Source organism: Siniperca chuatsi, linkage group LG8 (genome assembly GCF_020085105.1).
Source record: "Siniperca chuatsi isolate FFG_IHB_CAS linkage group LG8, ASM2008510v1, whole genome shotgun sequence".
In the NCBI taxonomy this organism is placed as follows: Eukaryota; Metazoa; Chordata; class Actinopteri; order Centrarchiformes; family Sinipercidae; genus Siniperca; species Siniperca chuatsi.
The window spans coordinates 13,766,482-13,793,266 of NC_058049.1; the positions used below are offsets into that span (position 1 = coordinate 13,766,482).

At 40.1% G+C, this 26,785-nt stretch overlaps 1 protein-coding gene across 1 annotated transcript; it reads left to right on the plus strand.

The window, feature by feature from the left end:
- Nucleotides 1–865: 865 nt before the first annotated feature.
- Nucleotides 866–26,445, plus strand: slc16a2 (solute carrier family 16 member 2). Its single transcript, XM_044205220.1, has 8 exons — nucleotides 866–1,900; nucleotides 2,027–2,466; nucleotides 11,621–11,765; nucleotides 14,355–14,835; nucleotides 16,778–16,921; nucleotides 19,008–19,236; nucleotides 20,701–20,973; nucleotides 21,081–26,445. The coding sequence occupies exons 2-7, from the start codon at nucleotides 2,037–2,039 to the stop codon at nucleotides 20,955–20,957; spliced, it is 1,686 nt and encodes a 561-aa protein (XP_044061155.1). The 5' UTR covers nucleotides 866–1,900; nucleotides 2,027–2,036; the 3' UTR covers nucleotides 20,958–20,973; nucleotides 21,081–26,445.
- The last annotated feature ends 340 nt before the right edge of the window (nucleotides 26,446–26,785 follow it).

The following is a 26,785-nucleotide window of genomic DNA, read 5'->3' on the forward strand; positions in this document are numbered from 1 at the left end:
GGATACTTGTGCAAGTGGCTTGCCATTGGCCTCAAGGGTGGTTTTCCACAGCCTCATCGAGTTTGCAATGAAGTGTCTTAGAGTCCTGTTGATGTTGTACATCTCTAAGCATTCAGTGATCCATGTGTATATATATAACTAAAATAAACTATATATATATATAGTTTATTTTATATATATATAACTAAAATAAACTATATATATATATATATATATATAGTTTATTTTAGTTTTATAATTTACTTTACACCTGTACCTACTGTGGCATGTCATAATGTCTTCACTGAAAAAGGCCTATGCATTTGTTAAAAATATGAGACAACTTTTGTGTTGCGTTATGTGACATTAACCAGAACAAGCATAAATAAACTGGCTAGGTTGAGGTCTCTTGAACTGTAACATATTAAGAAAATCTTTCTTAGAACTTCAACTACACTGAACGTCAAATGTTGAGTAACTTCCAACCTCGCTCTTGTCCTTGCCACCCTGAACACAACCCCTTACACAAAGTTGTAGCTCCACTTAGTGGTGAATACTTGTTATTGTCGACTAGTGTACTATCACATGAATAAAAACAAAACAAAACAGGAATCCCCTGGAGTATCTCTGAGAAAAATCTAACTGTGGTTCTTGCTCATTTGGGGTTATCTAATTGAATCTAATGAACTGGTAAATAGGCTAACATGATTTTATTTATTATTACTGCCAGGAAAAAAAGGCAGAAGTGATTACACAATACAGGAGACTAAAGGAGATTAAAACTCTTTGTCTGTGTTTTAGATTAAAAATGAAAATGTGTGGTTAAATGTATTTCATATTCTTAACCTTAATATCACATACAGCGGGTATGCCAAATGCGATTATCATGCAATTTCTGCTTGAGCCGGTGTTTTTAATGCTCACTCAGTGTGAAATTCTCTGACTTTAATTATCTCTGCCTGGGGGACTCTCTCTCTCTCACTGCATCATGATGACTTTTTTGTTTGGAAACTGTACAGTTGACCTACATGTTTAGAAACAAAACATAGTGATAATCATCGGCATGGTTGATTGCCAACAAAACAACGCTTAACGTCGACGAAGTGAAGGGTCAGTTAACTGGGGAGCGCGAGAGAGAAACAGCTGTTTGCACGCGCCTCCCGGCATCTGTCAGGCTGCGGGACAACAGAGCAGGAGGGTTTCCTTCTATCTCATACAAACAGCTGTCTTAACAGCCCAACCTGTAATATTTGATGTCGTTACCAGTCCAGTTCGAGGAGGAAAGTAGGCTGGTGTTGGCGTCAGATGAGGTTGAAGCTGAGAAATACTCGGGTCTTTCCGTGAATCCGATAAGACACGAAGTTCAAACTCGTCCCATGTGAAAACTGTAACTGCTCTGAAGCTCCACCATTGGTCCCAACCGTTCATCCGCCGGGGAAGGGAGGCGGGGGCGAGCTGCTGAATGACGGCCGTTGCTCTGTTGACACTCACGAGCCGAGACAACCTTTGGGACCCGCACAGGCCTACCTATTTCACATTTACACTGTGTCAAGATATCAGATGAAAGCGGAGGAGCGCCTAAGCATTTCTTTTATCACCGGGGGATGCTGGAGACGGTGTGCGCACTGCGTGACAGGAAGATACGGTGTCGAGGCTGAGAGGAGGTTTTCACAGGTTGATCCGTAGGCTATTTGGCACCGAGCAGGGAAGCCAGCAAAAGTAAATACATGGTTTTAGTCTTTATAGGCTGTTCCTAGACACACGAACTTACATTTAAAGGAGAAATAGGCGGTGCTTGCTGTTTCCTGGAAAAATACAGACCTCCGACTAGAATGACACATTTAACGTTTGCAGGTTGGGGTTTATTCGCTGAAGTTGACGCTCAGACTTCGGCTACAAGCTGCGTGTAGGAGGCTTGTCTGTGAGTAAAGGACCGTCTGTCTTGCACAGATAGCCAATCAAATCTCTTATTCAAATCGGTCCTCTTATGTTAGTGACCTATATCTCATGCATGTGCGCCAAGAGTCAACAGTAACCTCTCCACCAGACCAGGCAGCATGGGGATCAACGGGTTAGACAACCAAGCGCAGCCGTCCAGCGGAGAGTCCCGGACGGAGGAGCCAGCTGCAGATCCTCAGATGGAGCAAAGAGATGCTCCGCAAGAAGCAGACAGGAGCACGGATGATCAGGCGGCTGGCAGCGAGTGTAAAATCGTGCAGAAGGACAGCACCGCGCAGCTGATCGAGGCCGGGTGCAAGCCGCAACTCTCCCCGGCTTCTGAATCCGAAGCGGGGATCGAGGTGGAGAAGCACGGCCACGGAGACGGATTCGTCCCGCCGGAAGGGGGTTACGGCTGGCTGGTGGTATTTGCGGCCACCTGGTGCAATGGATCGATCTTCGGGATCCAAAACTCTTTCGGCATCCTGCATATGATGCTGGTGAAGGAGCATGCAAACCCTGACGACAAGACGTCTCAGTTCAAAGTGGGTGAGTACCAGACTGTCTGCAGAGGTGAGCCTGACAGTGTGATGAATCAATACATCAACTGGTCGACAGAAGCACATCTGTCCTGGATGCATGCTTGGTTATAATCACTGATATGAAACATTTAAAGGTGGAAGTTGGACCTCCATTGGATAATGAAAACAAATTATATCTTCATGTAACACCAGCTTATATATATAATATATAAGCTGGTAAGCTACTATATAATAGTAGTTTATGATGTATAGATTACAATATATGTGTCACAGGCATGCATCACTCTAAAAAAGATGTGGGTTAGCTCAGAGTTCAAGTGGGCTTACCCTGCACTTAAAGTGGCACACTAAATATAGTGTTGTATTACATATGTGCCTCACCAATACATTTCTGCAGTCTGCATATTATTTTTCGTGTTCATGCACTCTAAAAATGCTCCTCTCCTCTTGTTTGAGTTGGTCAGTTGTCAATGATTAACAGGCATTTTACTTACAAACTGTACTCTCTATCCATCCATAAACACCACTGTTATTCTAAGTCCATTAGCAAGCTGCTGCAAATCCATTTCACTTTGTCACAAATGGCCCTTTGATAAAGTCTTTCCCCTGAAGGCGGAAGAGTTATAGAAATGCACCACAGACATGTGAACAGTCTGTGAACCTGTGAGCATACTGTACTTAAAAAGTGTGACCCAGCAAACCTTCCAAAGTGAGACTTGTAAAAAGGCTCAGACTTTTTGCACCCACTAAATATTCCACAGAATGTGAACTATTCAATAGCTGATCTATAATAGCATTGCTTTTTTGTTTTTCTCTTTCATTGGACTGTTTGCAGTTGAAAGACACAGGGAAGACTGAGAGAGAGGGATGCCATGTGACAAAAATCCTATGCTAGATTAAAACCTGGGACATTACTGACACATATAAAGCTAAAAGACATTGTGATAATTAAGATGGAAAACAAGGGGTGCATAGACTTTGCGAGCCAGCTGATGCTCCATCAATAGTTAATAGGAGACTGACATATTCCTGCTAGTGCTTGTTACTATAGTGGAAAGCTGAAATTCTAAGTCAGCATCCAATGAAGCATCTCTGGAGGTTTGGTCCCTTGACGGTGTCACAGAGTCTTGGCCTCTAGCTTTGAGGTTGTTAATCGCATTAACAACTGCTGACTAAAAGAGTAATTATGTGACTTCTATTGGAAATAGACTTTCTGTTCAAGCAGACTGCTTGTTCTAAACTGATGGGTGAAACTATGAAATGGTCTGCCCAGATTTTAGTGCAAAGAAACGTTTTTGAGGAGTAAGGGAGTAGCATGTAACTTCCGGCCTAGTTCCACAATCACAGGCAAAGGTTAAGGTCAGGATGTGGGAAGGGATTATCGTTTTTAAGGCTGTTCCCTGGAACAAATTCAAGCCTTTCTCATCAGCATGAAAAACAGCTACTGAGGAAGTGAAAACCAAAACCAAAGGTTCAGGCATGTTTAGACATGATCAGTTTTTCATGATTTGAGTTGTTGTGTTAGCATGGGTTAATATCTTTAATGGCATCTTGCACCTTGTTATTTCTAATTTATGTGAAGAAACTTGCTGTGGGGGGAAGCGTGGCAAGGCAGCACATTACTTTCAGGTTTTGTGTGATAGAGAGCCTGAGAATGTGTTGGGCCTATAAACAGATACAGTGTGACTGGTAGTTGCTTTTCAGGGGTCATCTGAAACCAAATATATTACTTATATCTTGCATTCAACAGAGGGCAGTTGCTATCAAGGTATTTCTGTTCAATTTCCCCCTTTTTTCCCCCGCGTGTTAAGGATTTCAGCCGTTCCTTGGATTTGATTCTTGGTTGTTCTCATATGTGAAAGGATTAAGCTAGTAGGCTGAGTCCTGACCTTTCCCACTCAGCAACAGAAGAAAACAGAGGGGAACAGCTTAACTACTCAGTAAAAGCTAAATTCACATCTGTAGAACGTAATCTTAAAACAACATGTCAAAGTACTTCACAAGCATTAAACTACAGGAACATAAGGAGAGGAGGTGACAAGGAAAGACTGGGATGTGATTACATCCTGCTAAGAGATTACCATTAGGTCTTTATATCGAGCTTGATTATACTGGGTGTTTATTAAGCTTTGAGGGGTAAACAAGAGATTTTCAAAATAGCTCAGGGGTATCAAGGTAGGGGATCAGACCACCCTTTATTAAAGTAAAAGAAGGTAATGAAGGAGAGGTGAGTGGGTTATGAGTTGCAGATGGTGTTGTTTTGCTCAGTGATTACAGCATAGCACAGTCAGAGGTTTCATTCCTGTTGTGGCCACATGTACAAAACTGCTGGTATGTCAAGGTGTGTACGGAGTGAAAGTATCCAACATTCTTTTAAACTTAAAAACAAAAACTGCGGCGCTTTTATAATCGGTGGGGAGCGAGCCTCTTGTGAGGTGATTTGTGATCGAACAGTTCAAGCTGGAGCACTGTTTGCTAAATGTGTGTGAAGGGGCAGAAGAAAGGGACTGAGTGAGCGAGTGATTCATTTTTCATTGATCCCTGAAATAATTTCCATATATACGCCACTAGTGTGAAACAGATCAGTATAAGAAGAATGTGATGAGACAAAAAAAATATATTTGTGCCTAAATGTAGAGTTGAAGAAGTTACTGAGCATCTTTATACTTGATTTTTTTTTTAAAGAATCTCGGTGCCTTGTTCAAAGGCATAAAGTAGAGTGATACTGCAACACAGGCTCCATTAATAATGCTGCTCCATCAGTAAAGGAGAGGCATTTATTTTCACTTGAACTCCTAAAGTGGACAGACTATACATTTTACTGACAGCAACATTTGGGCGTTAAGAGAGTTTTCCATTAAATGTTGAAAAGACACTGACAATGTATAAATGATGTGCACATACCACAAACAGGCTCATAGGCCGAGTCCTGCACATAGGAAATCAGGCTTTTAACAGCATATGTGGGGAAATGGAAAGATATCAGAAGGCTACAAGCACCTTTGTGCCACACTTACACATTGACACACTCAAAATTTATATGTACAGTAGTTCAGAATAGCTCATAGTGACTGCAGAAATCTTTGAGTAACAGTGGTAACATTCAAGTAAAACTAGTCATATATTGGGATGTGTTCTAGAAATGTTTTGCTAAAGTGTGTGTTCAAATGTCGAGTTGTGTTTGATCATGCCACTGTCCTCTTTGTGTAACCTTGTTCTGTGTTGTTTGGCTTGGCAATCATTAGTATTAGGGTAAAATCAATATCACTTTTAAACATTTTTGGATTGAAGCTGCAGATAGATATTTAGTAGGTGTTTATTACCTAAAAACAACAAGGGGATTAGTGTCTACACTGCAGTCGTATTCTTGTCAGGGTGAAAAAGCCAGTAAAACAGCATTTAGAAGTGCTTTAGTCCCCAAGTGCTTGCTCATGGAGGGATTTGTTGGGTCTCTGTCAAAGAATATTATAAAGAGTACAGTCTTGACCTGCTCTACAGGAAAAGTGCAACTTAATTGAATTGAATAGAACATTATGGGACACTAAAACTTAACTGAAATGCAGGCAAATAAACTCAGTATAGAATTAGCAGTTCTTTAAAAGAGACAATGTCCCATTCTACCTATTCAAAGATGGGGTAAACTTGGGGATCCCCTAGGTCTTCAAATGAACAATTAAAAAGAAAAGTGGATGCACGTTTCAACACTATATTTCTTTAGTTGTGGTCAGAATGTCGTTTTTCATCATATCAGATGTGATCAACACTCAGACATTTCTTAAAAGCCGGTTATCAACTCTGTAAACAGAATATTCTAGCCAGGATTCAAACAGGTGTCTGTGCTGTCACAAGCAAACTTCTCCAATCATTAGCATACTGCTGTGCTCTGTGTAGTGCTGCATTGTAGCTCTGCTGCCCCACATTTCACCAGCATCTCCAGGGCAGCTGGAAATCCCAGGTTGGCAGATTGGGGAGTACTGAGGCATTTTTGGCATTCCAGAGGGAAGGGGAATGGGTTCAGGTCAGATCAGAGTCTCTAAAGGCTCTGCACACCCATAAGCAGGTACATACAGATGATCAGGCACAGGGATGGACTGTTTTTGTTGAATGTGAGTTCAATGCGAGTTGAATGTGAGAATTTTAACATCAATAAATTAATACATTTATTTTTAAACAGCTTTCTAGCAGGTGCAAATAGAAATAGTGACGGAAAAAGAAGGCAAACTCTCCCAATGCGACACAAGGTTGTGTATAGTTGATAAGCAGCATCATCCTTTTTACAACTAGAAGCAAGCGTTTATGGGAAATATGGCGTTAACTTTGAGAAACACAAGCTCTGAGAATCTCACCAGCATGACCTAGAGGCTGCCAGTTGTAAGTTAGTATTAGATTATCACGACAGATCGTGTCTGAGTTTAGGCAGAAAAATCGAGTCGTGCCGCTACACTCACATGTGACTCACAGATCTCTCTGCGAAACATATCCATTTTATATTCATACCCCCTCTTCCTGCAATAATAATAGTGTCAACACAAGGGGTTTGCACAGCCGCGAATATTAGTAGCTTGGAGCATGATATGACTAGTAAACATCAGAAGGAGTTGCTGATTGATAGTGAGCGGTACCAAGTAAACAACTCATGGAGCATCCAGAGACTTCTGCTGTTAAACACATTCGGTGCTGAGGCTGACTTGTTTGTCGAAACTCACATCTGTGACAGCTGGTCCCTCAAATGATAGTCCTCTGCAAACTATGCAGCCTGACCTGATTTACTGTTTAATTAGCCAGTTAGGTAACTAATGCTATAACAAGGCTTTATAAACATGATACCAATGCCATTATACAATGGCAGCTTATGTAGAACCACTTTATTGAAAGTATGAGGAAGTCTGACAACAAAGTAAAACAAACTTCTTTTCTTCTTGGCACTTGCTACTTGTGCTAGGTACCTGCTAGCTACCTTCTAAACTAGCTTGTTTTGCTTTCATGTGTCTCAAATGAAGATTCTGTCCTTGCTGTGTGCTCATAAAGGGTATAACCGGCGTTTCTTTACAGTTAAGTGCATTGTTCAATAAGACCTGGTGAGGAATTAACTAAGATAAGCTAAAAAGCTTTCGACCGAAACATCTGCAAGCTTCTGCTCAGGTAAACATGGCTCATAGATACAGTCTCTTCTGTAACCACACAGAGCTAAAACGTCAGTGATAGACTCTTATTTTAACTACTTTTGGTGATGGTAAAAATGAAGATACCACATAGCTTGCTAGCAAACCTACCCATTAATAACACACCATGACAATTACTATCTACTCTTTGTTATGGCGTTTGGGTAGTGTACACTCTTAACCATAAAACATTTTTGGTAGATCCAATACTGCTCACTAGTGCTGTGCAACATAGGAAAACATCAAATCATGATATTTTCCTACATTCCAAAATACAGTATAATAGTATCTTTTAAGTGTTTGTGTTTTTCAGTTGCAATGACTATGTACATCATATAATAACACATTGTCCAGTCCTAGCACCTGCTAAGGGCATTTCATGTGGCCTTGAGGGAATGGGCTTCCGTACCAAGTCTATAGTCTTGTACATCAGCCTTTCCGTTAATGTTACAAAAATATGTGTGGCTATTGTTACTTAAACTGTGAGTACCCAAGATAACACAGTATGTTTCATTGTTTATTTGATGGAATATTTCCTTTTGTGTCCAAAGAAAATTGCGTTAGCCATGAACAGTGTCGTCAGAAAGCATTTGGACAGTGATGTGTTTTTAATTGCTTTGGCACATTGGATGTGAAATGAAACAATGATTATGAGGTTAAAATGTGGATTTCTTTTAGCTTTAAATGGTTGGTTCCTGTCAAATTCCACAACAATTGTGTGTCTTATATACTGCAGTGGCATCTATCTAAGCAGATAGTTTGGATTTGGAAGTTTAGCCAAATATTGTTGTTTGTTTTGAAAAAGCCAGCAGCAAACAAGTCTTTCCAGGAACAATGTCTTTGTTACTTAGGATAATCCACAGAGCATGCTGTGAACAGTTTTCTTTTAAAGCACTTCCTACTTTACTTTCTGACCACTAAAACTGAGTAGACAGTTTTAAGAGCTGTAATTCCTACGCTGGTCATCTGATAGGAATGTTGCCACCATAAAATTAAAGCTGAAAGTTGATACTTTAACCCCATTGTTTCATTTTTAGCTGAACTAAGTACTTTTGGGTAAATCTCTTTAAACATTAAATGGAACTCCAACAGCGTTTCTCTGCCGCAAGAAGTTTGTTCCATGTACAGATGGGTCCTAAAGAGTCTCTCAGTCTCTCTCTCTGGCTGTCAGACTGCATCCATCACGTAAAGAAAGGAAAGCTTGTTAAGCCTCCTCACCACCACCGCACACAAACACACACATCTTTTCATTTTGCTTCAGTCTCCTTCGCTTTGTTCTTTTTCTTTTGTTTGAAAGTGTTCAGACCTAATCGTCTATAATGAGTACACTCCACTCAGTCTATTCACAGAGCTTTGCTTGTGCCAAGGCAGGAGGGAAATGGGAGTTTGGAGGTGGAGTTGGCCAGAAAACAGAGGAGAGAGTGGAGGAATGAGACATATTTCTGTTGCTTTGTTAGCCTCTGATTGTTGGTTGGGCCTTGTGTGTTGTAGACAGTGTGTTTTGGTTTTTTACACAGTAACATGGAATGTACATTGCACTTTCAAAAAGACACAGAGTGTAAGAGCCCAAGACTCATAGGACCAGACTGACCAACCTGATGGACTGTAAAACATTTTACGACTCTGTGGGCTTCCGAGGATGAACCGCTAAGAGAGTGTGAAGATACAGGTGGAAACAGCAAACATGTAGCATACAGTACAAGTCCAGATAGGAGACAGGTTCAGAATGACAGAGACAGAGTCCTGTGGTCCCTCTGCACTTGTAGTGATGGACAAGGAACAGAAAGTGGTGCTGGTGATAGGTCGAGCTGTCTTAAGTGACAGGAACATTAGCAAGACGGAATATGAGAAGTTGGAGAAATACCAGTGAAGGCATAAGTGATCCCAAGTAGTAGAAGAACGCAAGGCTGTGGACATTAATTTCTGAGATTCCAGGCAACAGACTGCAATGCAAACTAAACTCGACCCAATTCTCTCAGGAGTTTTGAGCTGAGCACATTTTTGGGCGATTAACTTTTAGGGCTATATATATATATGTCATCAAATTTCAGGTCAATATGTTTTATTTCTGACCTCATGCTATGTGTCTTTGCTTACACAGTCAAGGCTGCAGGCTATTCTCGTGAACCACGTAATTTGAGGGATCTTACCACTGAATTGGGATGCCACTATAGTCATTAATGACTACCATGGCCTTTCCCTTAGGGTCAACATCAAACCAAACTTAACCTTCCTGTATGCAGCTGTTATGTCATCTACACTGTACAGTAGCCCTAACTGGAGAGATCATTGGCCAAAGTCAGCACTTTTTTGAGTGATTTCTAGATTGCTGTATGCAAAACCTAGCAGTCCAATGTTGTTTTGCATTGTTGTGCCTTTAAGCCTTTCAGTATATTTCATCTATATTTTTATATTTAACTGCCCAGCACCAAACGGCAGACTGGCAAAGTTAGCGACTAGCCGGTGAACCAAGGGAATCATTTAGCAGCTAAAGAGCCAGATATTTCCAGAACAGATTGTGACCTGCGAGGTGTGGGGTAGAGGGTTTCACGCGCCGTAAGACAATCTGACAAGCACTAAGTTTGAAGCTTACTGAGTCCCTTAAGAGACTAGCTGTTAGCTCTCTAAATCAATGGTGCAATATGGTGCAATTGTAATGCTAAGGTACTTATGGGAAGCCAAACCAAAACAGCTTGGCTTATTAAGTAAAGTGGGTTAATCTGATCTCAATTTGCCATTGATTTCTCTCTCAATGGTATATTGGCATCTCATGGCAATTTTAACATAGCATTTAACCTACTTTACTGTTGCCTATGCTGTATGTATCTGCTATATTGTTTGAGATGTGATGTGAAATTAAGTGTTTTTTGTCAGTGTTGCACTTCAAGATGAAACTTTAACATTTTGTAGGGAAAGTTACAAAATTGTGGGAGTTCAAGAAAAGTACATGTTAAATAGGAGAATCACCCCTCTCGTTTCATTTGGATAAATAAACTATAGGAAGGCTGGGGTGCAGTCCCACCCTTAAACTATACAAAAGTTGACTTTGTAGTGTGCACTGTGTACCAGCAGATGTATACATGTATAGTACAGAATGTTTAGGTCAACCCCCACAACAAAGACTGTGTTTGTACACTGCTGTAGAGCTCATGTTTCACGCTGAACTCAGAGTGTGTGTATGTGTTTGTGTGTGTACGTGTGTGCAAGTAGGTAAACAGTCCATGGACCTGTTTATCAGTTTCTCTGCTCTCATTCCCATTGAGCCTTTGGATGAGTGTGACCCACATCCCAGACACCACGGTAGACATTAAAGCTACCTTTGCTCCCCAGGAGACTGGACCCAGTCTTGTTTGTTTGCACTTCAGGGTACGCAGTGTCTCTGTTGGATCATTCTGGCTCGTTATGTTTTAACACTGGATGGATATTACACCACAGGCCAGAACTCTCCACTTTGATCTACTTTTTGATCTGCTTAATCACCATGAGAAATCTTATAGAGTGTGTCTGATGTACATGATGCAAGTAAAGACACAATAAAACGTTACATAAATTAATAATTAATAGAAAATCACATCAGATGGTGGAGGGGTCACACAGAGAGAAATTTCAAAGAAAAACTAGTGCATACAAAGGCTTTTTGTTTTTTTAAAGCTTCCGCTAACGTGACATTTACATGACATCAAGGTATTCATGTTGTCTGAGTCATGAAATGCCTACAAGGCAATGTGAGTGCAATATTCAACACGAAGCGCACGTTTACCCTTGAGTGTGGCCTCCAATCAGATCACAGGTGGCACATGTGAAAACAGTCAAGTAAATGATGCAAAACATGATGATTTGCATACAAGTGCAGGGACTCATGTATAAATGCATTGTGTGTTGTTCATACATAGGTATAAGATAAGATGTCATTTATTTGCTTTAGGTGATAGCTACACTATACAGGGTTTCCACATGTTTCTGACGATGAATTCTCTCTCCTCTACTCTTCCTCCCCAGCCTGGGTCGGGGCCTTGGCCATGGGCATGATCTTCTTCTGTTCACCTGTGGTCAGCATGTTCACAGACCGCTTCGGCTGTAGGAAGACAGCTGTCAGCGGTGCAGCGCTGGCTTTTATAGGGCTGCTCAGTACATCCTTTGCAAAGTAAGCTACTGTCCATTTATTAAAGACATCACTTGTTCTAGCCCCAGCTTGTGCCTCTGCCGTATTACCATTACATTTGTTTTTCTGGAAAATAAATACTCTGCGGTGTTTGAAAAACACAGAATAACAACAATCACCGGTGTCCTGAAAGAATCTTCAGAATCTTCAAAGTCTCCTTTAATCATCTGCACACCACTAAAGATTTTTAACCTATTTTTCAAGTTGCAACTGTGTTTCCTAATCCAGGAGACGGAAATGGCATTGCTATTTTGTACAACACAAGAAAAATATTTACCCATTATTTTGTATGAAAATATAAGATAATAGAAAATAGAAAGTAACATTAATATAGACAGATATAGCTGAAAATTAAGTTTTTGAATTTTGGTTCACATTGTATAAATTAAATTAAGACATTTCCAGCTACCATCTTTTGTTTGGATTAGGTAAAATTGTCACATCTTGGGAAATGGGTTAAAAAAGCCCTAAATCCTGTTTTTATAATCTTCCATGCTAATAAAGTAATTTAGTTTGATGAATCTGTAGCTTACACCAAGATGAGGGTGCAAAAACTTTAAAAGCACTTTCACCAAAGACAGTGTGGGTTCGAGGAATGACTTACATAATTTGTCCGCATGACTGTAAGTTACAACTACTGCTTTTAGGAGTTGGTAGAGAACATAAATAAGGAGCCAGCTCGTGTAATATGGCCTTATAAAGAAAAATGTACCAGTGCTCCATTCTATGGTTGTATAAGGAAGACAAACCAACTTTCTCAAACAAACTGAAATGATGTGTGCCGAAAATTAAATCTTATAATTAATAAAATTAATTGCAACATAAATTTTTGATATGAATTGTAAATAAAGTAGGACCCAGTATAGACCCTTGTGGGACACCATTTTGTATATTTAAAAAGATAGAAAATAAACGATTATGTATTTTTACCACTTTCTATAGTCAGGTTAACAATGTGAGTTAAAGGTTCAGCAATATTCTCAGCAGCAGTCTGTAAAAAGTACGGATCTAAACCATCAAGGCCAGGTGATTTCTTGGGGTGTATCTTTTTTAGAGCATCATGTACTTAATTAATTGCAATAGGGGTAAAGCTTAAATCAAAAGGCAACTTTTGTTCAGACTCAGAGAAGTTTTGAGCCATTTCTAATCTCCTTTTCCTTTCAAACAACAGACCCGAAGATATAAAATGCTGATTTAGAGTATTTAGCATACTCTTTTTGTCTGTAATGATTTTGTTATCCAGCTCTACTGACTGTGGTAGCACACTGTTACCAATGCCAGAAGACATTGACTTAATAACCTTCCAAAATTTAGAAGGGTTATTCAAGTTGTCAGACATTTCTTTATGATTTAGCTTTACGTATTAAGGAGATACATCTGTTCCTCAGGTACCTATAACGTATCCAATCCGAGTAACTTTTGGATTTTCTAGCAGTTGCCCAATCAAGATTTCTGAAAGATATCTGAAAGTTGATCTGTGAACCAGAGATTGTCGATTCCTTTAACCTTGTATTTTCTAAGAGAAGCATGCTTGTTTATAACATCTAAGAATAGTAATTTAAAATATGATAAGGCCATCTCAAAGTCTGGAATCAGACATACCTTTGTCCAGTCACATAAATTGATAAAGATTGTGTACAAATGCTTGCTCACAAATAGACTTGCTTATAATATGTAGATGTAGCTTTGGAAGCTATTGGTAAATTCAACTTTCAACACAAGCAATTCTTATTATTTAGGAACAGTCTTTGATAAAAGAACTGTTGCCTGAAAGGTGCTCTTTGCATAGATCACAATTTGTCAGAAGATTCTTGAAATACCTTCAGAACACCAGTGCATTTTGTTGGGTATTATTTATTATTATTTCAGAAAATCAGTTGGTTAGTTCTGTGACTCAAATGTTATGGTAATAAATAAGAGGTACAAACTGGGGCTACACATGTTCAGGCCTCAGTTCAGCTGCATACGACTTATATTGGAGTACTCAAAGCAAACGTTTTCAGTGTTATTATGTCAATTAAGTCTCTTAGTGTCACTCACATAAGATATCTTGTCATAATTTTGGTAAAAACGAAAACTGCTTAGGCACTAAACAACAATTAATTCAGTCTAAATGGCACAGGGTCACTCACTCATAACAGTTGTGCAGTAAGTTATACTATACTCCCGACTGGCTTTTTCAGTATATTTACATCTTATTTGGGAACCCTTGGCCATGTTGCACTCTCTTGCATTAGTTTCGACACTCACAGTAGCTGCACAGAGCCAGAGGTAACATGAAGAAGAATGAGAAATACAATAATGAAAACGAAGCTAACTTAACACGCAGATGCCTCAACTCAGTCCAAACTTCAGATGTTTAATCATCTACAAAAATCTGACACGAGCAGCCCAAACTACATGCCATTTGATGGTTTTCTTACACTCTTTGTTTAACTGCAAGCCTTTTACTAAATGAGTCTAATAATCTTTTTATTGTTTGTATAATCAGTTTCAATGTGACAGCAAGACAAATGGTAAAATATTAACCAAATCATTACTCTGCTTTTTTCTTTTTCGTTTCTATTGCAGCTCCCTGAGCCTTCGCTATTTCACATATGGCATACTGTTTGGCTGTGGCTCCTCCTTCGCCTTCCAGCCCTCGTTGGTCATCCTCGGCCACTACTTCCGCCAGCGCCTGGGCCTGGCCAACGGTGTGGTGACGGCCGGTGCCAGCCTCTTTTCCATGGGCCTGCCAGTTTTCCTCAACAAGGTGGTGGAACCTCTGGGCCTCAGCAGGACCTTCCAGATCCTCAGCCTCTTCATGCTGGTCCAGGCCCTGCTGGCGCTAATGTTCAAACCTTTACTGCCTGCTGGAGGAGGCATGGGACCCCCAGGCAACCCCCAAACCCAGCCAGGGGCCACTGCTCAGGGGGGGAGCAGGTGGAGCACGGTCATGGGTGGGGTCAGGAAGTACTTCAACCTGCGTGTGTTTCACATCGTGACATACCGGGTGTGGGCATTTGGAGTAGCCACAGCTGTACTGGGCTACTTCGTGCCATATGTCCATCTGGTAAGAACAATAATAGGCATGCTTGTGGTCAAGTTATAAGTGCATGTTGTGTGTTTGCTCCTGCCTTAAATCGGGTTATCTAAACTCAAGACTGTACAAGTATTTTGAAAAAAGTCTTCTGTCTTAGTTTCTTGCATCAGTGTAAAATCAGCTAGCTATGTTACATTTTGTTTATATTTGATAGATGTTAATGGAAGATTGTATGTAGATACTAAGCTTTATGTACTTAACAGTCCTCCATTCATCTCAGTTTACTAAAACATTACCTAATATGGAATACATACATAACGGTCTTGGGTATTTTGGTATGTGACTATGAAAATGTAGGAATCCTGACCTCTTTATTGACATTTTAGAGTTATATAAATATATGTATTATGATGTTGATTAGTTGGAGTTAATAATAGATGGAGTATAATGGAGTATAATAATGTGTCTGACGTCTATCAAATTACTTAATTTTAAACCAAATTTGTGTAAAGCAGTAACGTTACCCTTCTGTCATAGGTAGATGGTCACACTGACTAAGCTGACTAGCCCACTAACACAAGAGCCACAGACTTTTTAAAACAACACAGATTAGCTTTCCTGCTAAAGCTTAGGCTTATCTAACTTACAAACATAAACACATATCTTGTCCTACACCTTAGCTTGTTGAATGAGCGACCAAACAAACATTCACCAGGGAAAAGTGCACCGCTCTGTCAGATTGCAGGCTAGCTAATTAGCTGCTCAGCTGCAGCACATTAAACATCATGTAAATGTACCCACAAATGTCACTTTGTGGTGATGCTGGTGTGGTTCTTACTCTTCAGTACCACTGCTAACAACACACTGGCTGCTCATGGCTTGTAAGCTACAGTGCAAGTTTATTTACTTTACGTCTTGTTCCCCTGCCGGGGCTTAGCCTGCCAGTTGCTGTCAATCAAACACAGACACACCCCTCCAGTGGCTGAGAGGAAAAGGAGCATTTCTGATATGTCCCCAAAGACCCTTTTTTTCTTCCTATTTAATAATAAAAAACAACTGACAATATGCGTAAAATAACACTGATGTTATTTTTGACTGAAAAAATGAGTGACAAAATGTGATTTCTGTTGGATATCATGATGAAAAAAGAAGTCAAATCACACGCAAGTCAAAGCATAGTAATTTGGCTTTCTATGATGATTAGAATCCAAAATTCAGAATATATTTGCAAAATCTTCACATGACCTATGGCCGACTTTGGTGTGAGATAGTTAGATAGTGAAGGATGAGGATGAAGTGTAAAGTTGCAGTGTGGAGCTGTGAAGTTGATCTCCCTCTATCCAGATGTCGGATGTTCCAGCTCCGGCCTCCCTCTGTCAGGCCTGTTGTTTCAGGCCCGGGCCCAGATGTAAACACAGCCCCGGCCTTTGTATTGGCTCAACCACCTCAGGAAACCTCTCCTGTATGGCCTCTCTGTATCCCTAAACATGCCTATCCTATGGCCATTGATGAATGTAGAACCCTTCAAAGCAGAGCAAATATTTCACAAGGACCAGCATGTTCAGGAAAGACTTCAGAGGGTGGTTTAATGTTTTGGATCTGATTTGGGGGGTCAGGGCTGAGGCGAGTGGGAGGGTCTGACCTATATGCGTTGGGTCTTCTATCCTGCTGTTCCAAAGGTCTGTGGATGAAGACATTTTTGTTGTTGTAAGCCCTTGGCTTTGGGGTTATGGATGGACAATTCCTCCACTCCACCAAGTGCACACCCATTTGCTGAGTTCATTGACTTCTTAGGCATGGAGCGCAAAAACATATGAAAAAATTCACCAGCCGGTTGTGTCATATCTTTTGTAGCTCATTCATTCTTGGTAGCTTCTTGTGAGTTTCTTATGCAGCACAACACACATTTAACCACCAAACACACAGCCAAACCTCACCCAGCACTGTGTCTGTTTTTCTTTCCGTATCTCAGATCAACTTTGTGAATGAGCAGTTCAAGGACACCCAGAAGGAGTGGGTGCTCCTGGTTTGCATAGGAGCTTCATCTGGGGTGGGACGCCTTGCTTTCGGCAAGATCGGAGACCTTATTCCGGGTCTTCAAAAGATCTACATGCAGGTGAGAATGTCTGAAGGCTTAAATTGTGGTTAGTCCAGTTTTTCTTTAATGTTTTGCATGTTTCTGTGAAACCTCATGCAGTTAAATGTGGTATGTGGGCCTCAAGCATTGAGTCAAGACTGAAACTGGTACTAGCTAGATCTCTAATAGTGCCTATTGTCTCACTTTTAGCCTCTTAGTAACATGATTTTAATGATTTATTTGTACTATTTTACAGTCAACGTTGTCTTTGTCTAATTTCTGACTATTTCTAAGAGCTTTGTAAGCACCACAATATACATTCCTGTATAATTACTCTGGACATCAACTTGAACCTGAAATAGAAGACTTGGGGTTAACTATTGTGTGAAAGGTGTGTTTTCATGCTCTTTTTCAGACACTGTGTACTGTGTTATATGCGCTTTCCCTTTGTTTTACTCACCCATCTGGCACACATATTATCACACTAAACCAAGGCTTGTTTAATATTATTCTATTAAAAGGGTTATGTAGTGTCACTAAGTTGAACATTAGGTATTTTTTATTTGCAATCCGAGTGATTCAGTGCCTTTAATGGCTTATTAGGCTACAGATAAAGATGACTCACATGCTAATTTGCACACACTTACAGTACCAGAATAAAAAGAAGCTTTCGTGTTGCAGAGAATTACCCACCTGGATAATCGTAGGGATGATTCAGTCCTGAGAAAATGGAATGGGGAAAATCACAGCAGTTTAGAGCAGTTTGAGAGGTGAATACAAACAGGATTTTTAATTTCTTGCTGGTGTATATGTACTTCCTGCTGAATGCGAACACACAGATAAGCCTTTGGCTGTATGGCCAGAATCACCACACTCAATCTGCATGTTGTTGTCCAGCAGAGGGATACTGAGTCATAGACAGATGGAGTGAAATTTAAAAACCTTGAAATTGCACAACATGCATGCTGAAAATGTGCAAGTCTGTGTGATATTAAGACACAAAAATATATGTTTCTAATGCTCCCTTGGTATTATTGGACATTTAGATTGTGCAGACATTATGTTTTCCACTGAAAAAGACAATGTGTTTACAGCATGCTGCTCAATAATTTCTCTCCTGCTGCCATAATAAAGACACACAGTGGCTGTGAGGGAGTCTTTTCTAGATGGAAAGGCTTGTTCTTTCTTTTATCCAGAGTTGTACAAACTGTATTTTTAAGAGTTGCTTTCTTGTACAATGTGGTAATTGTGAAGGGCTTTAAGGTAACACCTTTTAGCTTCTTGTTGAGGCACAGAACCCTCCTTCACAGTTCACAGTATTAAACTTGTGGACTCAGAGCTCAGTGTAATGCAACAGTATTAGCTAACTGTTTGGATTTGTACAAACAGACAGGCAGCCCTCAGGAGCAAAAACACAAAGCACAGACCTAAATTTCTTGCGCAGCCTATAGAATAGATCCCTCAGCTTTATATTCCTTTAACTTAGTTATAATACACTTAACTTCTAATACATTAACCAAATTGGTGGTAGTACCAGCCTCCTGCCAAGTCAAGATAACTTTCAGCTAACCATGCTCATGGGGAAGAAAACCAACACATTTGATAAAAATAATATTATATAATAATAATTTACAGAAAAATACTGTAATATAAAAAATACCAGCACTGCTGATATTTTGTAATATTAAAGTCAGTTTGTCTGCTGCAGTGTTTGCCTAGCTGCTTCTGCAATTTTCCAATATGAATATTTTGTAATATTAAAGTCAGTTTAATGGCAGAGGAACACTATTATTTGCAGTCTTCATCACTGTGTAGCCAACTGTTCACAGGCCAATCTTTTTTTTCCCAACCTAAATATGTAGATTTTTATCTAGTCCTAACAGTAGCTGGAGGGTACACAAGTAACAGAATGTTCACAATGAAGGCAAAAGGCCTGGAGGCCAGTTCTGCATGTACAAGGAATACAAAAACAGGCTGTATATTCTCCCCTCACTTACTGCCATCAGTGCCTCTGTTAGTACTAAAGAAATCAAACACCTACTGCAGCTATGACCCATGAAAAAGGCAGCCTTTAACAATAGAAATAATAGAGACTTGAAGCTTGCTAATGTGTTCTCGCTTTCAGGTGGTGTCCTTCATGGCTCTGGGCCTGATGTCCATGATGATTCCTCAGTGCTTGGTGTTCGAGGGGCTGGTGGTTGTGTGCGTGTTCCTGGGGCTGTGTGACGGCTGCTTCCTCACCACGATGGCTCCCATAGCGTTCGAGCTGGTTGGACCCATGCAGGCCTCGCAGGCCATAGGCTACCTTCTAGGCCTTATGGCTCTTCCCATGACAGCCGGTCCACCTATCGCTGGTGAGAAGCACACTCCTTTTTTTGTCCTATTTTTCATAACATAGCACTGATTTATACAGTATAATTCAGAATGAGACTTCAGGATGTTGGCAGTAACAGCGCACAACAAGTTGATTGATATTAGCAGAGTAAGGATAGAAAACAATGTGGGAAAAACTCCATTTATGTCTCCTCTACCTCCCCCTCTCCTCTGCCATTCATCTTTCTAGCTCTCTAATAATAGGAGTGTACAGAGCACTGAGGGCAGAACATTAATTTAATGATTCAGCCATCCTTGTGCTCTCTCTTGCCAACCTTTTTCAGTTCCCACACATACCTGCACAGCTTTTATTACAAAACACTCTGCCTCCCTTTTGTGGCCTCAGCTCTGCATACTGAAGCATGCAGATTCTGGAGATTGTTATTAATGGCTTGAAATATTTTTCCAAACTAAATTTCTCAAAAAAGTCATTTCAAAATGCTGATTTCAGTTTTAGATTCCATCTTTGGAGAAAGCAATATACTGCTGCTTATTAATTACATGTCCAAAGCTATGTCTTCACAGAAATATCCATGGTGATGTAGTATACTAGAGCTGAAAATGAATCTGCAACTATTTTGAACTGTTGGTCGAACAAAAGAAACAATTTGAGTTCGGGCTGTGGGAAATATCTGTGAGCATTTTTCACTATTCTGACATCTTTCAGACGTAACAATTAATTGATGAATTGAGAAAATAATCTGCTAATAATCTGCAAATTGATCATGACAATATATTAAATTAATTAATATTAAATTTCTTTTGTATATTCTTTCTTTTGTTTTCATTATGTTGCTCTTTTAAAAGGAATTCGTCAACATTTTTGAGAAGTATGCTTATTTGCTTTCTCTCCCAGAGTCAGATGAGAAAATTTACTCTCATGCCTCTGTCTTAAGTACAGAGCTGAAGCCTCCTGTCTTCAGAGTGAGGTAGCCTGGTGTGATACCATCGTGGCTGTGCAAAGACCTCTACAACACGAGCTGCTGCACAGTGCTGGGTGGATGGGAATTTTTTTTCATCAAGAAATAGTATATAATATATATAAAAAATTGTTGTTATCCCCCTGCTTACAGACTCTAAGATAAGCTAAGCTAAGCTAATCGCCTCCTGGCTCCAGCTCCCTTTGCTCCCTTTCCCGGGGCTAATATTTCAGAATCCGAGAATCTAACATCAGCCCAGGCCGATCTCCACACATTCACAACAGACCAGGCCTGACACTCCTGGCCAATCAGCTGGCCAGGTCACTAGGAATTTTTCCGGTGCTCCCAATGCCCAGTCTGGGCCTGCTCTATCCCCCTTCTCTTTAATATCTACCCTCCCTCTTTGATACCTGATCTGTCATTGAGGACATCAAGGATTTCTTGTTAAGTAGATATTGTGTTTCAGTGGGATTCCTTAATTAAAGACACGATAACATGAACTGTGCCCCCCCCCCCAATTCCCAGGTCTCCTACATGATTACTTTAAGAACTACACGGTGGCCTTCTCCCTGGCTGGGGTTCCTCCTATGGTGGGGGGCATGGTGCTGTTCTTTGTGCCCCTGATACACCGTAGGCTCCAGCAAGACCAGGCGGCAGCGTCACCAGAGGAGACATCCACAACTGCCCACATGCTGCCCACCACCCAACCAGCGGGGGAGCCCAAGAGCTGCTCCAATGGAGACATCCTGCCTGGATATACTGACGTAGAGACACACATCTGAGTCGCACCGTACAAAGGTTACATATATTTATGCATTTCAAGCATAGGTCATGTATGTACACCACGAAGTGTGTAAATGCACACATTTCTTCTTCTTATATGTTACTTTGCTTTTTTTCTCCAGGGATTCAGCCCACCAGCAGCTTTTCTCATCCTTAGATTGCCCTCCTCCCTGTCAACCATGGACTTCCTGTTGGCTGACCTTTAACCCTCTCACCCTCCTGGACTCTCAATGGCAGTTTGTTATTTTCATGTGGAGAGAAATCGAAAAGGGCGCTCTGGCTACAAGCCACAGAGAGGATGAAAAGAAGGAACATCAGCGTGGGATGATGGATACGCATGAGGAGGATAAGCACAACACAGTCTCAACTAGGAAATGAAGAGATTTTAACCGACAGTGGTAGTTTCTGATTTCACAGCATTTAACTTGCTACCTTAGCTTTTTGAAGCTGCTTTGTTTTTAGACTCCATATAAACACATTGTTAAGACAAGAGGAATATAGAATAAGAATTAATTAAGGGATAAATTCACACTTTCTATATGTAGTACCTCATGCATCTAATCTTTTAACACAATGCATTTTATTTATTTTGTGTAGCCGAGACACAATCTCATCCTGAGTTATTTGCAGGTTTGCTTTATTCCATTCTACTGTTTTCTGCCGCGACAACTATAAGAGAAACATACGTATCTGTTGTAAATGTCCCAGGAGGTAACAGACAATTGTCAGCCACCAGACACAATCACCTCAACTCACCTGCACATTGTACGACACTGTACTCACACCCAGGGTCCAAAACTTCAGCAACTACTCTACCAGCTTGCCTGCATGGGAGACTGATGTGTGACTGTGGAAGCTGTTGATTCCACCGACTCATATGCCATGAACCCTAGAGTGTTTGATTTTTTCACGGTTTTGATGTGACCTTGCAGCTTGTGGCAGGTTAACTTATGCAGTAGGGGAATTAATGAAACACTACAGTTGATACAAGGTGTTCTCTTGAGTCTGTACAGCTTTAACTTTCAGCGCTTGTTTTTTCCAATCACCAAACTCTACTGTTTTTATTGGCCTTTTAAAGATTTAGCAGGGTGCTAGACAAATCCGCATAAACTGTGTTTGACACGGCTTTGAAAAGATAATTCACAATAGTTTTTTGTAGTTTGCACACTGTATACTCGTTTAGGTGGAAAGAGTTGGAATCAGTCCTAACGGGAGATTGACGGCTGTTGGTAGCACAGATTTTCGTCATCTTCAGAAAAGGCATTTTGTGTCATTTTATTCTGAACTTTTCCTATGTGTGTGTGTTTGTGTGTGTGTGTGTGTGTGTGTGTGTGTGTGTAGAGGCAGTTGTGTAATATGAAACTACTATGTTACAATCTGTTGATGAGAGGGGACTACTGAGATTAAAACTGCCAAATGGCCTGAGCCCTCATCAGGCCATCTCACAGATAATCCAATCAATTTGCTGCTTTAGTTTAGCTTTGTGTCATGAGAGCGACGCTCACTGTGTTGGCAGTAATTAAACAAAACGTCACTTCCTCATTGAGATATTTCCTCAATAGGACAGTTTGCAGTTATGTTCTGTTTCTTAGACATTTAGACCACTTATCTCTGCAGTCTTAGATTACAAGTTCTCTTGAACAATGAACTTTAGTGAACAGATGTGAAGTAGAGCGGCAATTACTGACTGTTTGAGTTACACTCTGTGGTTATATGCATGACTGAATAGCAGAGAGGGGAATTGGTACAAAGTAAGGAAGGAAATGCTCTGGTGTTCAGGTGGTATTCCTTTCTGTCAATCCCCCTCTTTGCTTTCACTGCCATTATTCAGTTGGCTTCTGTGTTCCACTTTAGAGCCTAAAAGCTACACAAACCTCACTGCTGAGTGTAGTTTTTGGGGGGTAACGCTATAGGAGAAACAGTTCTGAATAGGAAACATACACCTATACCTCAGTAATCAAACAATCCTCAGCAATCCAGTTGAACACCTTGACATTCTTCATTTCTTTATGTCACTGTTCTGTGTAGTGGTTTGTTGTTGCAATCTGAACTGGTTCTCAGAGCCACAAAGCTGCCAAACGCCTGTTTTCAATCAACTGATTGCTTCCTCTGAACACCTCATTAGTGTCTGTTTAGGTACCACAAAAATGTGGACATGTCAAACTTCCATTCCCACATAATCTAACAGTTTAGAGATGTATCTTTCCTCCTTATTTTGCCTACATATCTATTTGCTCATTTGTTTTTGATCCTCACCATTCCTGCTCTCTCTCACGTCTACCTACACATTATCATTAGCTTCTCTTTATCACATCCTCATTTCTCTGTCTGTGATCGAAGAAATGCAGTGATATACTGTAAATGTCTATCCTTAACTAAAGAGAAAAGAGACACTAAATCATAAGCAGCGGAGCTCCATACAGTGGTTAAAGCTTGTTTGAAAGCAAAAACATGGGCCTGTAGTTTGACTAAGGTGGTGTTGCATTTTCTTGGGAGTGCAAACAGCTGTTGACGCTATTTGCAGCTGCCGCCAGCAAACACAAATACCAGCCATGTCAGCTGACCGGTATCATAAATCATCATCACAGTTTAACTTGATAATATTATTTCAGATCAATCAAGTTTGAGTTAAATTTTACGATTCATCAGCCTCCAAAGACAACAAATCACATGAACCTGAACATGAAGCTCCTGCACAGTAATCTGACTGAGCCTAACTCAGTCTTAAAAATAAGGAGACATCTCTTCGTCACTTTCCAAGTGACTCATTTTACAGTATTTTGTTTCTAAAGTGCTTTATTTAACCAAATCAGTATCTTCCTGCCTAATAAATAATGGTTAACTGTGAAATGTATTTAATTAATTTATTTAATTTTTTTGTGTTATGAAGGTTGCAGGAGATCTGAACAGAACTGCATGTAAAATCAGTAACCCGTAGCCCCAATAGCTGATTTTCAGTTTGGACAGCATCCACCCACAATGCAAAGATGACGTTTTTACAGAAATGAAATAAAGAGGCAACATTTGTTAATAAGTTCATACTTTGCTGGTTTGCACAGCACTGACTTGAAATTCTGTTACCGTTTCACTGAAAAAACAGTGCAGAGTGTTACTGACAAGTTGCACTAGTTTACTGCTGTCAACTAGAGGCCCATGTCACTGAAGTCCCACAATGTGGCAAATGAATGAGTGAATGAAAACTACAACAGAGGGCTTACCTTCTGGCAGCCATGTTGGAGGACCTCAGCCTTTTGGTTAACAACGGCTTTCTATGCACAAAACGTATCCAACGTACAAAATATACTAGAATTGTTTAGCTTTTGTGTTTTTTTTTGACGGTGAACTCAATGTCATCACCTTGTTAGCTAGCAGCTTAACATCACTGTTGTTTTCTAAAACATAGTTTTGAAGAAGAGACAAAAGTGAGACATTTGAGTCACAGCAGTAACTTTAATTTGAAAATAAATCTGCCTTACAGTTACCGAACAGCCAGTGGCCCAGCTGTGATACACCAGAACTAGATTTGACCAGAGTTGCAAAGTCTGTATAGTGAATTATTCAGATCTTAGCATGACTTTTTACTCATTATTTTTCTTTTTTTGTTTTCAGTATAGTCATTGTCAATCCTGGATCTTTCTTAACTTGATTTCACCCGAGTCAGACTCACCCAGTTTCTGGTCAGAACCTGGCTGCTTGTAACTGACATGTATCAACATATGTACTTTATATACTCTGTAATGGTTTTTAATTAACCATAAACTGTTTTATTGTGTTTGTTTTTTATAATTGATGTTTATGTGTTTTTAGTGATACATTTCAATGACTACTGGAAAAAGAACTGTTGAGTTGGTTTATCTGTTCAGAGTTGAAATAATATATAAAAGTAATGGAGCTGAATCAATGAAGAATGACACAGTACATCTAAATGGTTACATGGTGCTTGCTGAACCAGTGTTTGGCTTGCCAAATTCTTTTCGTCTATGCAGCATCACTGGGCTCGTGGTCCACTTCCTCTGACCGGTTCACTTTCTGCAGTCTGAACAAGTCAAACTCTAAACGATGAATGTTTACTTGGACTCCAAGTTTGCGTTTGTCTCCTGCAGCTGTAGCCTGCAGCAGTGTCAGATACAGCTAAACCTACAGTAGAGCCCCCTATCTGAAATATAAACTACTAACACTACTACTGTGAATGGTTTACTTCATGTTTCTAAGACTTTTCTTTACAATTTGAAAGGTTTTGAGCTGTTGCTGTTTTCCCTGACAGTCAAAATTGTGAGAACTTCTTTGCTTTTCTTTACCTATTGGTAATTGCCTGTGGCATACAGTTTGTAGGTCAGAGCTACAGAGAGGCACATTCGACATACCAGGCTGCACATAAATATTATATTAACTCTTCTTCTTCTTACAAATGGCAAGATGAAGCTAGCAGGCACTATTTAGTCTCTTGGTAGTTGCATTCTTCCAAAACCAGTGCAAAGCAGGACAAATGAACTAAAATCAACATCTTTATACAGCATGTATTATCAGTTACTGTGTCATATTTACTTATTTAATCAGTTTGTAATTTTATTCAACTCTGGCTTCATTTCATTTAGCATTTGCTCAAATTTGCTGCTGATATTGGTTAGTTGCCAGAAAACAGAACCTGGCCTCTCAGTCTAATCTCATTAGACATTTCCTCTGCCAGAAAAAACACCTGACTTGAAGTTAGTCCAAGCTATTGCAATGTTGAGCCTTGTTATTCTACTCTACTCCTGAAACCATGCAAACAATATGTGAAACAGAATCGCTGAAGGTCTATGTATCATGAAGCTGAGCCGTGATTTGCAAAATGTCAACACCTCACAGACTGCCATGGACCAAATCCCGCAAGAATCCTTTTTCAGTGCTGTTGCCAGTACCAATCATCATTTGTAATCTGTGTGAAGAAAATGTTTTTATTGCTTTTAGTCACACCTGAATAATGTATAGACCTTCATATGCCCCATATGTTGTAGAAACCGTGTATTATTCATGCATAATTTTCATAATCTTGAGTGTAGGCATCATGTTTTCACAGCTATAAATACTCCAGCTTTTTCTGGTGATATATATTCTCATTTATGTCTGTATGGTCTCAAGGCAACACTCGGCCCAGGCCTTCCCACAGCCTTACATGTTGAAATATGAGTAATATTTCAGTGCGGGGCTCTGCTAAACTTTCCTTCTCTAACCTCCAGTAAGGTTGCTGCAGTTAAACCTCTATTGCCTGTCTGCACTTCTTAAAGCTGTCAGCCTCTGTCCTCCCTACACAAGCTATACCTTTTTATACAAATAGTTTAGTCATTTTACTAAACAAGGCCAGTGAGGCCGCAAGATCTGAAATTAAGTCATGCTGCTAGAAAAATTCATGTAATTTTTTGTTTTTGTCGAAGTAATTTTGAATCTGTATCAAAAGAGGCACATTTTTTCTATTAAACCAACAATAAAGATGTAATATGAAAACAACCCATGCTGTCGTTGCCAGTTACTCTTTTGCTTTCAGTCCTCAACTGCTCTAAGATTATCATCTGAGATTCACCCCAGACCCCTTTGAATGCATAAAGATGTGGCGATTCAGAGGAGAGACGCAATACTCTGCTGCTGTTCAGGGACACACTGAATGTTTCTTCAAACATGTGATCTGAGTGTTATCACCACAGCAACATGGCTGAGCATTCAGGCATTAAGTCCTCCCTTGTCTCCCCATTACTCTATTTAACCTCAGTATCTCACTGCCAGGCAGCCAGTCATGCTGAATCTTAAAGATCGTTTGATGCTGAATCAGTTCCAAGCAGCAGAGCTCTTT